The sequence below is a fragment of the Eretmochelys imbricata genome, chromosome 6, assembly GCF_965152235.1.
Source record: "Eretmochelys imbricata isolate rEreImb1 chromosome 6, rEreImb1.hap1, whole genome shotgun sequence".
Taxonomy (NCBI): Eukaryota; Metazoa; Chordata; order Testudines; family Cheloniidae; genus Eretmochelys; species Eretmochelys imbricata.
In genome coordinates, this window is record NC_135577.1 from 26,087,906 (window position 1) to 26,101,514 (window position 13,609).

Sequence of the window (13,609 nt, forward strand, 5' to 3'; positions counted from 1 at the left end):
ATCCCATGCAGCTGTTCACTGTAATCCTGGTATTTCCTAGTCAATTTCCAAATGTTTCCTCCTCCATCCCTCCTGCCACCTATTTTTCAAACCAGCTCTCTAGCAGCGTTGTTTAGGGCTAAACTTCCTGAGCCCAGGGTCACATTTCAGAAAGCAATCCAAGACACAAGACCTACTTTCAGCCCCACTCCCTACTGTTGCTAAGGAAACAACTATTTTAAATCATGCAATGTCTTAACTACATTTTGAAACAATGCTAGTGGCATGAACTGAAATCAAATGCAGTTTAACCCTGTAATTTGGTAGGATCTGGTGTTTCAAAGGCATCTTAACTGTGTAAATAAAGCTTTGAAAGTATGGTTGAAATTTTAGCCTTGGAGACCAAGGCATAAATGTACTTTGTGTCACATGACCACTTATTTCCTGCTGTGGGAGGGGCTATTAAATACCCCTATAGAGATTGCAGATGTTCAAACTGCATGAATTATGGCCTTGCCAATTACTGTGACCCTATTCGCTAGTAAGAGTCTTGCTGGAGTGCCAAAACCAGAACTTAGAAGCTCTGATAGGCTAACTAATGAGGCAATGCAGTCTAATGGCTAGCACACTGGACTAGGACTTGAGAGACCTAGGTTCTATTCCCAGCTCTGCTACTGGCCTACTTAGGCAAGTCACTGCATCTCTGTACCTCAGTTTTCCCATTTGTAAAATGGGGCTAAGATTATCTCCTCCTTTGTAAAATGCATTGACATTTACAGATGAAAAGTGCTGAACAAGAGAGAGGTCAAAGTCAAGGGAGTTACTCTGGATTTACAGAGGTGTAACTGAGATCAGAGTCTGGCCCACAGGCTGTCATCTGCTTTAAACAGTGGGGGCTATTATCAGAAAATTCACCTGTAAAAATGGCACCTTTTTATCTCTTGGAGTTGCTCCCATGCCTTAGAGTGGAGGTTAGAGAACTCATTCTACTCTCAACTGCTGTTGACAGGTGAAGTGAGAACTGCAGTTTCATTGTTTTATCCGTCCAGGACAAGTGTCTCACTGTGTTCTGATTCCAGACTCTCTCTTGTGACTGAGGGTGTTCAAAGCAGAAAGAACCCCAGGTTGATCTTCACCAGATGAAGTCTTCAATGGCAGGAGCTAGGAGCTCTTGTAACCTTAGCAAATAGCTGTGGGAGCCAACGAAAGAATAAATATGAAACATCAGGAGCTCACTTATTTTCTTCTTCCCTATCACTTTTTGGATCATAATTACCTTTTCAGACTAGAGCTGTAATGAGATTATCACTCTGTATCTCACTAGGCTATGCCAAAAGTTGATGGTAGCGATGGAGACCCTCTTCCCTCTTAAGCATCTTTCCTTTGATCTGCCATATCTTGATAGCATCCTGATGAATCGTTAGTAATTAATAAGTACCGTTCATGTGTCCTCCCCCGTAAGATGCCATGACAGAATGGATAAGGCAAGGGAGGGCACATTCCTTGTATACGTATCTATAGGATAAGATGGATAATAGGTTTCTTGTTGGGCGGGTTCACATCTATCTGCAAGCTCTGCTTATCTAAAACCAGAAATCTTTTCTCAGCAGGCAAGCCCCCATTGAAGTCAGTGGCAAAACTTCCACTCACTTCAATGGGAGGAGAATGGGCCCAGTATGGGTGTTTGGTAGAGCTCAATTAAAACTAAGCTGCCACCCAGAGCAAAGACGGGGAGATAAACACACCAGCAAAACCCCTTCAGCAATGGGAGACGCCTAGAGACTGTGGAGAGGATGGGGGTCCCTTTGCATAGGCACTGTATAGCCATAGAGGGAACGCCCTTTGCCTCCCCACCACCTAGCCAGGCCTACTGGGGAAAGCGCCTTGGTGACTGCTGTGCTTTTTGAGCTTCTTTGGGGTTGCAGGAGAAGATGCTTGTTGCATGAGCAGGTTGAGAAAGAGTGCAGGGGATTAATGCAGTGAGAGGGGCCACAGGAAAGAAATGGGCGCTGTGTGCTCTACTGCCAGCTGCTGTTGCCCCTCCAGGTTCTCTTGTTTCCTCTTCTTCCACAAGAAGAGAGCCAAACCCTGCATGTCTCAATCCAGAAATCTGTTCCCCGTTTTTCCCCTCCCGGAGGTTGTACTCAGAGCCCATATGTAGCCGAGCCAGGTGAAATGTCCCACTCCCACTGCTGGAAGCAGCCTGGTTTCTGCTCCGAGAAGATGTTTTGGAAGCAGGGAAATCCAAACACCAGCTGGCTTCTCTCCCTCCTTTCCTGCTCACTTTGAGCCCTGAAACCTCTTTTACTATCACTGCTGTAGAGGGAATGAGGTAAGTTCTAGCCACTTCCCTGTCCCACTCCTTTGTGGGTTCGATGGCTCCCTCTCTGGCTGTGCAAGGAGCACAAGCTAAACCAGTCCCCCATGTTCTGTTAGCTTCAGCTAAGGGCAGTTACCCCTCTCCAAACCTCCAATATCTCCTGGGAGAGGGCAGGGAGTTCTCCCACCACAGAAACTCTGCACTGTGTCTCAGGGCATATGGCACCCCATAAACCCAAGCTCGAGAGCTGGGAAACTTTCAGGGTGCCCTTAGTGGCTGGGGAACAATGCAGGGGGCTCTACTTGCTAGCCCTTCCCCTCAGCTGCTCTCCTGGACAGCAGGTGATCAAATTGTATCTTCCCCCTACCAACAAAAGATATAAGATGAAGGACTGGCCACCCAGGACTCCTGAAGAGGGCCCCCAAGATGGGGAAGAGACAACCAGGCCTTGCTATGGTCAGCAAGATAAGTAGGAGGTGGGTACCAGGACTGATAGCAGAGAGGCAGGGTGGTTTTTGGCAGGACATATTCTACTGGAGATTTGAATTTGAACTTCTGTGTAATAGGAAGGGGCTGTTGCCACTTCCCCTGTACTCCACCGCACGTTTTTTTTTTTTAAAGCAATTCTGCAATCTGAGCCTTGCTGACTGAGCACAGCACACCCTTGTGCAATTGCATCTCCACATAGCAGCTCTGTTGGTTGTATTTCAATTGGGCACAGAAATCTGATTCAAGTGTTTCTTTTTCTTGGTGGCTCTCCCACACTCAGGACAGAGAAAATATCCAGTTCATGTCTTTTCCTGGCCAACACGTACACAACAGAGGAGCTCCCTTACCCACGCCAGCCTCAGCTCTATTGGCGAAAAGATTTGTTACCTGTGACTGTCACAGGAACGTCCGAAAGTGAACTTTTGAGCCTAGGTGGACTGGATCGCTCAGCTGCTTCTGAACATTGTCTGGTTTTGCCTTCAAGAATCCCTTGCCCTTGTGCGAGTGCCTGAAAGTATTTATGTGGGCACCAGCATGCACAAGAAAATCCACCAAGCACTACAGCCTGGCTAGATTGGGGAAAGGGGGCTGCGCAGAGTTGCAAAGCCCACCCCCACCCCTCGGGGAAAACTCCTAGCAGAACACCCTTGGGCAAAGGGGGCTTCTGGGCTGGGCCAGAAGTGGGCCTGTGTGTGTGTGTTGGAGATGATAGTGGCAGAGGCTGGGACAGTCTTGCACTCTGACAAAGGGATGCTTCAGTGGCTTTGTGGCCAAGGTGTTGTGGCCCGGACAGAACCAATCCTTGGCAGGTGGATGTTATCGAATGTTGCCATTTAAAGATGCAGCCATTTAGTAGTTTAGTACCTACTGCACCATGTGTGGCTATGGTCTGTCTCTCAGACATCTTTCTATTCTAACAGGCCCTCCGAGTGGCTGTTGCCGCATGCTTCCACTGCAGCTCGGGTTAGTACTTCCTGATTTTTAGGCAGTAGATTGAAACAAAACCTTAAATATAACCTGAAAGTAAAAACTCCCAACCCCCCCTCAAAACTCAGAGGCTTCCGTCATTATTTGTGCTGGGTTAGAGGACAGGAAGGGTGGTATGAAAGTGAACACACGCACGCGCGCACACACATACTGTACTCTTACAGAGCTCTTTGCAGAGCCAGTCGATTTGACAAGGTTGTTAGCAAGGAAATAAAATGTCAGACTCTGAGGAGTGCCATGGAGACCCCGAGAGCAAGAATCAGGAGGGGGAAGACCCCCCGACCGACACTGAAAGGTAAGGCCCTTGGGAGTAGCTGAAATTTACCTCATGGTTTGGTTTGTAATTCTGACGGGGCTACAGATTAGCCAGAGAACTTGAAGGTAGAAGCAAAACAAGGGGCTGAATGAGCCCACAATGAACTTGAGCTAAGAGTCCTTGCAGTCGGCAGTGCATGCACAAGGAAAGGGAAACGTAAAAAGAGACCAGCCATTGGAAGCTCTAGAAAGTTCTTGACTAGGCTCACTAGCTCGCTCATGGACACAGGGCTGCAAGATAATCAGACTCTTTGCCTTTCCCGCCTCTTTTGGACTTCAGAGTCCCCGCTGGGGACAAACTAGAGATTGCAGCTCAGGCCAAACTTGGCACTGCTAGACTGAAGCTCCTTGGGTGTTTGGATCTGAGGTTTTGACTCATTTTGGAGCCGTGAAGATCAGATGCCCCTGATCTGTAGGATGCGCACATGTCCAGCGTGCGAGGGAATGGAGGAATTCTATTCTCTGTGCTATTCTATTGTCCATTCCTCCATCTCCCTGTAGCAACTGTTTTGGGGCACTGGGGAATGACTCCCATTTAGACTTTGGGTGAGGGGGACTTATATAGTCCACTTCATCTTTCTCCCCAAAGCATTTTGACTCCATGTTCAGGCTGTCCACAAATCTGGTCTGGAGGGCACCTTCTGAGCTAGAGCTGTGTGTGAAGGTTATAATGAAGTGTGTCCTTCTTTGTGGGAGAGTTTCATGGAAGAAGACCAGGGCAGAGAAAAAAAGTCCCTTTTGCGACTCTGCACTGTGGAAAAAAGCTCTGCCATTTTTGCCCCAGCTATCACGATATTTGTAGATGGATGAGAAAGTGGATGTTAATACATTGAAAATACAAGTGAGGCAGTGGATGGGAGTTGCTGCAGTCTTGATTTCTTTCCCTATATATCATATTTCTCTGGCTGAATTAGACTGGAAGCCTCTTAGAGCAGGGGTGTTTGTGTTTGTACAGCTCCCTGTTCACTTACATCATCCCCGAAATAACAGCAACCAGATAATGACACCTCCCTGGTTGGTTTGTCACCAGGGACTGAAACTTGGACTGTTAGCTCCAAGGCACAGACAATCTACCATTTAGGTTAAAAGAGTAAGTCCATTAGCTGGGAGCAGTAGCAGTTGGCTTTTGTCTGTGAATTGGCTACTAGAGAAGGACAAAGACACGCTTAGCCAGTGTGCAATCTAGACTTGGGCTCATCTAGATCTGGGTTCAAATTTTGAGTGTCTATAAAGTTTGGGGGTTTGGCTCTGGCCTCTCCAAAAATAAAACGAACAACATTATTCACCAAATCATATCCAACGCGTGTTCAAAATATATAACACTCCCCCACAAAACACAGAATGTCTTATGTAAGTCGATAAAAGAAAATCTCTGTCTGTAGCTCCTCAATACTTTTGGAGTAATGGGGATCAGGAGAAGAAGGATTCATGTTCAATGCATGCTTTGCAGTATTCAGTAACAAAAGGGTTAATTGTCTCATAGGGAATAGACATGGGCACACTAAAGCTCTTGAGGGTTTCAGTCCTGCTATAGGTTTGTGGAGCCTTGGAACAGACAAATAGTGATATATTGTTGCAACAAATATTCTAGTTGGCACCTGTATGTAATTAGTCAGGCATTGGCACAGCCCTGGCATAGTGCAGCTTTTCCACTCATTCCTCTGCCTGCCATGTTTGTGTGTGCAGATATGTCTTTTTTGGTGGGGACAGCTCTGCACAGGCTTCTAATCAGACTGCAGTAATGTTGGGACAGTATTCTATGTTGGGGGGTTCCCCTCTAGGTTCCTGACCGAGACTTTGAAACAACCAAAGAAAAAGCTGCCTGCAGAGTTGCATGCTGGGGGCCAGGGCATGTTTTTGGCAGCACAGGCATTGCTGGTGGGATGCTCGTGCAGTGCCAATGTGATCAGTGGCTCTCACACAGTCTCTCCACTGAGTCTCAGAATCTGGGGTTAAGGAATGCCTTTATGACTGGGAGTATAGCAGCAAGAATGCTTTTCTGTGGTATGTCAGCCCTTGTGCTCCCAGGCAGGAACAGAGAGGGCAGAGATCACAAATATTAGAAACTAGTGCAGGTTGAAACTTTTCAAATTTTGAAACTTGGACCAAAAAAATAGAGGGAAAATACAGATGAAATTGTTGTGATTCCCTCCATCCCTGGTCAAATTTGAAAATTGTCATGAATTTTTAAATTTAAAAATTTGATAGAGGGAAGAAAACTGTGTGTGTGTGGAATTTTGTTTTTAAAATTGATAACCACTTTCCTTCCCAAACCTCTGAATAGGTCCAGTTCTAGGTTTATTTCAGTTCTAGTTTAACCTGCAGTTGTTTTACTATCCCCACTCCCCCAGGTGAGCAACCTCTCCTGAAATCTGCCTCCTAAAATGTAGGAAAAAGGGTTTGTTCAACGTTTGGGGTGGGCGGTCTTTACCACTCAGTGGTCAAGGCTGTTAGCTCGCTCATCGGCCTTTCACTCTGTACCCAGTCTGCTTTCAAGCTAAACCTGTTGCCGATCAAGTTACAGCAATGCTCCTGAGACAACTCTGAGGAGGGCTGAGGGCCTGGAGAGAGCCAAACAGGGGTGTGGGGGTTAAGGTTTGTGGAGGGAGAGTGAATGAGGAGCTGACGTGGGTGGAGGCAGGGCAGAATTTGTTCAGAGTAAGATGAAGGCTAGTCAGAAAATTGCCCACAGGTCCCACTACAACAGCACAGGCTCTTTTCACTCCCTCATGTACGCTGCCAAGCTAGATCCTGCACCGGTTCTACACCGTTATTCTGGGACAGCCGGACAACAGGAGTCAGCAGTGTCGCTTGGATCACCTAGCCTGTTTGCTTCCAACAGCGCTGCTGGCTCATACAGGCCCCAAGGCCTTGCGAAAATGGGGCCCATAATTCACCTGTGGTAGCAGTTCTGGAAGCTCTACCGTAGAGGGGGCTTAAGGCGGGTTAGACAACATGGTGGTCAGAATTACATAGCCCTGTCTACGCTACAGCTTCCTCGGCGGTTGCTGCTGCTGGAGCTGGACCGGCAGTGAATGACATGGGCCGCTTGTGCCAGTGTAAATGTGGGAAGAAGAGGGGGACTTGGCTAACCCTGCATATCTTCAGGCTGGGCATCAGCCTGCGTATCTAACAATGGCTGCTGTACGTCTGAGACGTGGAGGCCGTTCTTCCACTGTCGCTCTAGCTAGCGAGGTGCAGCTCCACTGGTGCCAGCTCTAGTGTGCAGACCGGACTGCAGGAGTGAAGGCCAGGAGAGACACGCTCGCGCGCTGGGGCCTGTTCCTCTCTGCCTGTGAGGTCTGGATAGAGGGATGGCTGCTGAGGAGAGGAGGGACGGGGAGGGAAATGGCTGCTTCTTGAAGATTGGATGGGAGTAAGTAGGCCAGCCCCTGAAGAGATCATGCACTGTAGTTCAGGGGGAGCTGGCGCGCCTATCCCAAAGAGGACAGCCGGCTGATTTGGGAGATCAGGGAGCTATTGTGTGGAGAGGGCACAGCTTACAAAAGGCGGGATAATCCAGTACACAATGTGAACCTCTCAACCTCCGAGATCCCCCTGTCACTCAATGCAGCATACCCTCCCCATCCTCCTAGTGATCACTTGGGAACCTACGGCAGTTAATATGACTGGTCTTTCCACACAAGCCACTTATCGCATATAAATATATATGTATATATATGCGAGGCAGGTGCTCCTCTTGTTAGTGGGCTTCAGGGCATAGTCAAGAAAATAACTTCTTATAGACACAATCAGACATTCTAGCTCACCATCCAGTGTCCCCTTCCTTCTCTGGCCTCCTATCCGCCGGGCTGCGGGGAGCCCTGGGCCGACCATGTATGGTCACTGGCTCGAGATGGCTTTGCTGTGCTAGCAGGCCCCATACCTTCCTTTGCCACGTCCCTCCCCAGCTGTCTTGAATTCTCCAGATCCCTTAGAGGAGACTTGGAAAGTCCTAAGTAAGATTACCACAGTTGCTAAGTATATCCGAGGCTGGAAGGAGATTGTCTAGGGAAATTGATACCTCAGGAGCTATCTTTGAATTCCTTAGCACCAAATTCCTGGGGGAGGGGAAAGAGGCTGTTAAAAATTTAACTCAACTCACTCAAGGGCATGCTGCTCCATCAAAGAAAGGAGGCGGGGCGGGGAAGGAATAGGTTCTAGTTGAATGAATAACAAAAAGAGCTGGAAAATACCCTGGCTCTGACAAAAGAGTGCCATATATATGGGCAATTTGTGACTGGCCCTTTGAATTTAAGAGTCATCTTATTTAAAGGTGATGTGAAAAAAAAAAAGTGGCTTGTGGCCCTTTTTACTTCTTTAAGATGGGGGGAGGAAAAACGGTATGAAAAATTATTAATTATTATTATGTCTAATTTCTTTTTTTCTGCTTCATTTTTACCTTGAAAATTCAGGGCCAGCCTAGGTTTGAAGACTCTATGACGGAGCAGTCTATTTTTTGTCAAGGTCCAAATTTCTTGGTAAAGGTATGGTCAAGGTCCAGACTCCAGAGAAAATAATAATAATGATAATAAGTAAATAAAAAGATTTTGGGGTCTGTTCAAAAGCGCCTGGTGGTCCAGATTGGGCCCGCAGTCTGCCTATTGACTACCCCTGCTCTATGATGACAAGTGAACTAGTCAAATGGTGACAGTATAAATATCGAGAACAGCTCTCAAGCCTAGTGGTGAGGCAGGGTTTAGTTCCAGAGGCTTGGGAGTAGACAAAGCCAGTTTTGCATCTTTTATCTTCATGAAAAGACAGTCCAATTTGGATTTTCAGTCTCACATAGGGCTGGGTGGGAGAAGCTGAGTGGGGACACAGCAGGGATGCTGGGGGCTCTCTCCCTGTTTGGAGATGAGCTGGAAAGAGGTTCCTGACACATACATCATCTTCCCTTTTAGCAGCTGTGGGTCAGAGCACTGCCATTTTTCCAGCGAGCTGTTTAATAAAATGAAGCCTCAAAAGGAGGAGTGGAGGATGAAAGAGAAAATGACAGAGAGGGAGGGAGGAAAGAGGTGGAGGGATACAAAAGATTAGGAGCAGAGACAGGCTCATACCAAACCCCCAGATCCCTGCACCTCAGAATGGAACAAAAATTCCAGACTCTGAAACTAAACTTTGCAGCTCAGAGGAGTTTGGTGGGGGCACATGCAAAATGCGGGGAGCTGTGTGGCAGAGCAAAGGGGTAGTGAAAGCAAAAGCAGTGGCATGGCCCAGGTTGGGCTGGCAGTAGCTGGGCCCTGGCAACACACAGGCTGACTTGGAATAACACCGCTGCAGGGATGTGGCGCTGTGTGGGCTGGAGGGCAAGTGGCAGAGCTGGGCATGGGGGGTGGGGGCAGTGGCTGTGGCATTGTGTGGAACAGGCTGGAAATGACAGCCTGTAGCAGATTTTACAGGTTGCTGCTGGAATGGTCGTGGCACTACCCAGGTGAGGTGGGAGCTGAATGCTGCATACAGTAGGTGATGATGGCACTGGAGAGAGGGTGGCAGTGTCCAGGTTAAGATGGTCTCTGAGTTCTTATTAGCAGTGCACAAGACAGCAAGGCACTGGAACAGCTGGGGCACTGTGTAAGGGTGACGGTGGGTGAGGGAATATCTTTTATTGCACCAACTTCTGTCGGTGAGAGAGACAAGCTTTTGAGCTTAGGCAGGGCCCTTCTTCAGGTCTGGGAAACGTACTCAGAGTGCACAGTTAAATACAAGCTGAACAGATCGTGTAGCATAAGTAGTTAACACGTATTTCAAGGGACCCTTCAAGGTGAAGTGGCCTGTTAACACCCCTTCAGGAAAGGAAGGAAGGGGAAGACAGTTGGGGGAGTTGTTAGTGGGTTACAGTTTGTTGTCATAAGCCGTCAACCCAGTGTCTCTGTTCAGCCCATGAACGTGGAACGTGCTGTCTCTTGCATTGCACCGGTTAGGCTGGCACTGATTGCCTGCAGCACCGCAAAGCTGAGACTTGTAAGCACACATGTTACAGCACCAGGGAACCTGCTGTAACATAGAACCACCGAAAAGAAAAGGAGGACTTGTGGCACCTTAGAGACTAACCAATTTATTTGAACATAAGCTTTCGTGAGCTACAGCTCACTTCATTGGTATGCATCCGATGAAGTGAGCTGTAGCTCACGAAAGCTTATGCTCAAATAAATTGGTTAATCTCTAAGGTGCCACAAGTCCTCCTTTTCTTTTTGTGGATACAGACTAACACGGCTGCTACTATAGTACCACCAAGCGCTGTTTGCTGCCGGTTTGGATGCATGGAAAATGGGAAGACTCTGCCACACGAACACCTGTTCTTATGCCTAGGCAGCGATGTGAAGCATTTGCCTCTATCAGCCGCAAGGGGGCATGCTCTGCTCATGTTTATTTCATAAGGCAGCAGGAAGGAGAGAGCTAGAATGCGAAAAGCCAGTGTTTCAAGGCAAAGTTCTGGGGGAGTGGAAGCTTTAACCCTTGCCTAACACAGCCAGCCATGTCCTAGTCAAGGGGGCAGCCTTATGGGACGTCTTTGTGACTGCCATTGCATAGCTTGTTCTAGTCGCTGAGCCCAAATAGAAGACAAGATTTGCAGCTTCGTTCCCAGCTCTGCTACTTACGGGCTATGTGACCTTGGGTGAGTTATGTAATCTTTGTATCCCTCAGGTTTCTCATGGTTAAGATATCATTAGTAACCCTTAGCTCCTTCACCGGTGTGTTCAGAGCTTAATTCGTTAATGCTCCCAAAGCACTTTGAGAGCCTCAGTGGGAGGGTGTGAGAGAAGAGCAAAATATCGCCTCCTACTGGTTTTATGTGTTTGTTCCCATCAGCCATCAGTCCTTCTGCAGATGTCCTTACCCCCTACACAGCTGCCAGAATGTGCCTGGCCCATAATCCCAACTATACATATGAAATGATGGGGTCTAAATTAGCTGTTACCACTCAAGAAAGATCTTGGAGTCATTGTGGCTAGTTCTCTGAAATCATCCACTCAATGTGCAGCGGCAGTCAAAAAAGCAAACAGAATGTTGGCAATCACTATGAAAGGGACAGATAATAAGACAGAAAGTATCATATTGCATCTCTATAAATCCATGGTACTCCCGCATCTTGAATACAGTGTGCAGATGTGGTTGCCCCATCTCAAAAAACATATATTAGAATTGGAAAAGGTTCAGAAAAGGTCGACAAAAATGATTAGGGGTATGGAATGGCTGCCATATGAGGAGAGATTAATAAGACTGGGACTTTTCAGCTTGGAAAAGAGACGACAAAGGGGGGATATGCTAGAATCTATAAAATCATGACTGGTGTGGAGAAAGTAATTAAGGAAGTGTTATTTACTCCTTCTCATAACACAAGAACTAGGGATCACCAAATGAAATTAATAGGCAGTAGGTTTGAAACAAACAAAAGGAAGTATTTCTTCACACAACACACAGTCAACCTGTGGAACTCCTTGCCAGAGGATGTTGTGAAGGCCAAGACTATAACAGGGTTCAAAAAGAACTAGATAAGTTCATGGAGGATAGGTCCATCAATGGCTATTAGCCAGGATGGGCAGGGATGGTGTCCCGATCTAGCCTCTGTCTGCCAGAAGCTGGGAATGGGCGACAGGGGATGGATCACTTGATGATGACCTGTTCTGTTCATTCCCTCTGGGGCACCTGGAGTTGGCTGTCAAGGATACTGGGTTAGATGGACCTTTGGCTGGCCCAGTATGGCCATTCTTATGTTCCCAACTGTGAATGCAATTTCCCTTCTGTTGTCTGGAATCTCGGGATTTATCACAGCTGTCTGCCAGGAACACTGGGCCCACCCTGCTTTTTTTAGCTGGATCTGATATGTCATTTAGCAACTAAGTGGTTAAGAGCAATACACCTCCATCCTGACTTGCTGCATGCCTTGGGATTCCAGTCGTGGAGCCCCAACAGCTTTGATCCTCAGGTCTGACCTGCAATGACCTCTGCTATTCCAGGCCCTCTCACAGCCCCACCAATGCTCCTTATTCTTGATCCACAGCATCCCCGGTTGTTATTCCTCCACCCCCGTAGCTCTGCCAATGCACCTAATTATGATTCTGCACAATTATCGTGCATGGTGCTTTACCACTTCAAAGTGCTGCACAAATGCTGGCTAATGTTCAATGAATTATGGTTAATTATGGTGCCCCACCTTTCCCTGGCAGACAGTTCAGCAAGCAGCTAGGGAGTTAAAACTCATGTCCTTCAATTCTGACCTGCAGCAGCCCTGGTTGTTCCATTCCCAGGGCTGACAGACAAGGCTGTACTTACATCACCACTGTCCATGTTGGGCCCATTCTGTGGGCAAGCAGAGGACTTCTGTGTGTGAGGAGTAGATGCACTTTAAACACCTATGCTTCCCCAGAGCCAGGGTCTCAGCAGCATGAACTTCCCCATAGCCGAGTTTGATCAGTCTATGAAGTAACCTGGCCCAGTCGATAGTGTTGGCTTGGGAGCAAGGAGACCTGGGCTCTGTTCCTGTGTGGCCTTAATTGGAAGCACTTTGGGGCAGGGCAGCACCTGGCACAACAGTGCCCACCATCTTGGTTGGTGCCTCTAGCTGCTACCATAATACAAATAATGAACTTTCCCTTCTCAGAGCCAGCCACTGGCCCAAGTCAACTGCTGCAGGATGCCAGTGACTGCCCCTGAAGCTAGTGGGAGCTGTTGTTATCTGGTGGCAGGAGGCTAAGGCCCCAGTAATGCATCGTGGTATCCCTGTCTACAGTCGTGTGGGCTGACCATGCTTGGGACTGTAGCTTGCTTGTGGACAGCTCTAACTCAGCAGATGCCTCTCTCTCACTTTCTTTGTACTTCACAATGGGGGTGGACCATAAATGGCTGCCTTTTCGTCCACGCACCTTTCCTCCTGCTTGTGGACGCTTGCCAGATTGGCTGCTGTATCCTCTGTGCACTCCTCCTTCTCCTACTCCTGCCTTCCCCTTGGAGGACACCTCAGAGCAACTGCACGCACCAGACCAACAAGTCCAGGAGGGGAACCTACTGTTGCCAAGAGCTCGAAGCAGTGACCTCCTCACTCAGTGTCACCGAGCAACTTTGTTTCCTCCCATTCCCTCTGGATGGGAGGGCCTGGGGGCTGCACTCTGAAGAGACCCCTTGGGAGTGGGAAGATTTGGTTTGGTATTTTCAAAAGAGTCTCAGGGAGGTAGGTTGGTGCCCAGATCCCATTGAAATTCAGATGTAGTTGGGCACCTAGTCCTGACAATCCCTGTCTTTGGCTATACTGGACCGCATGCTCTGAAGGAACCGCTATGGGTCTGTTCATCCCTGGGCCAGGGATCTGCTCAGTGCAGGGACTGAGTGTGAGGGAAAAGGTAGTGGGGGCAAGCTGGGGCTGGTTTGGCCCTTGGCACAGGTTAGAGCAGCCTGAACCCAGCTGCCAACAGCGCTTGTGGCCTGGCCCAGCAGCCAGGAGTAGTTGGGGCATAGGAATGTCCTGGCTACATCTCCCTCCTTGTGGGACTTGCCCTTGCACACCCCGTGCACCAAGAG

General features: G+C 48.2%; 1 protein-coding gene across 3 annotated transcripts in view; it reads left to right on the forward strand.

Annotated features, from left to right (window-relative positions):
• Positions 1 to 3,926: 3,926 nt before the first annotated feature.
• LSP1 (lymphocyte specific protein 1) overlaps positions 3,927 to 13,609 on the forward strand; it is an 85,023-nt gene continuing 75,340 nt past the window's right edge. For 2 of the 3 annotated variants that reach the window (XM_077818265.1, XM_077818267.1), the window contains exon 1: positions 3,927 to 4,070. In XM_077818265.1, coding sequence (XP_077674391.1) covers positions 3,991 to 4,070 — 80 coding nt within the window. In that variant the 5' untranslated portion in view covers positions 3,927 to 3,990. The remainder of the gene's footprint in view (positions 4,071 to 13,609) is intronic. The other variant, XM_077818266.1, reaches the window with a different exon arrangement.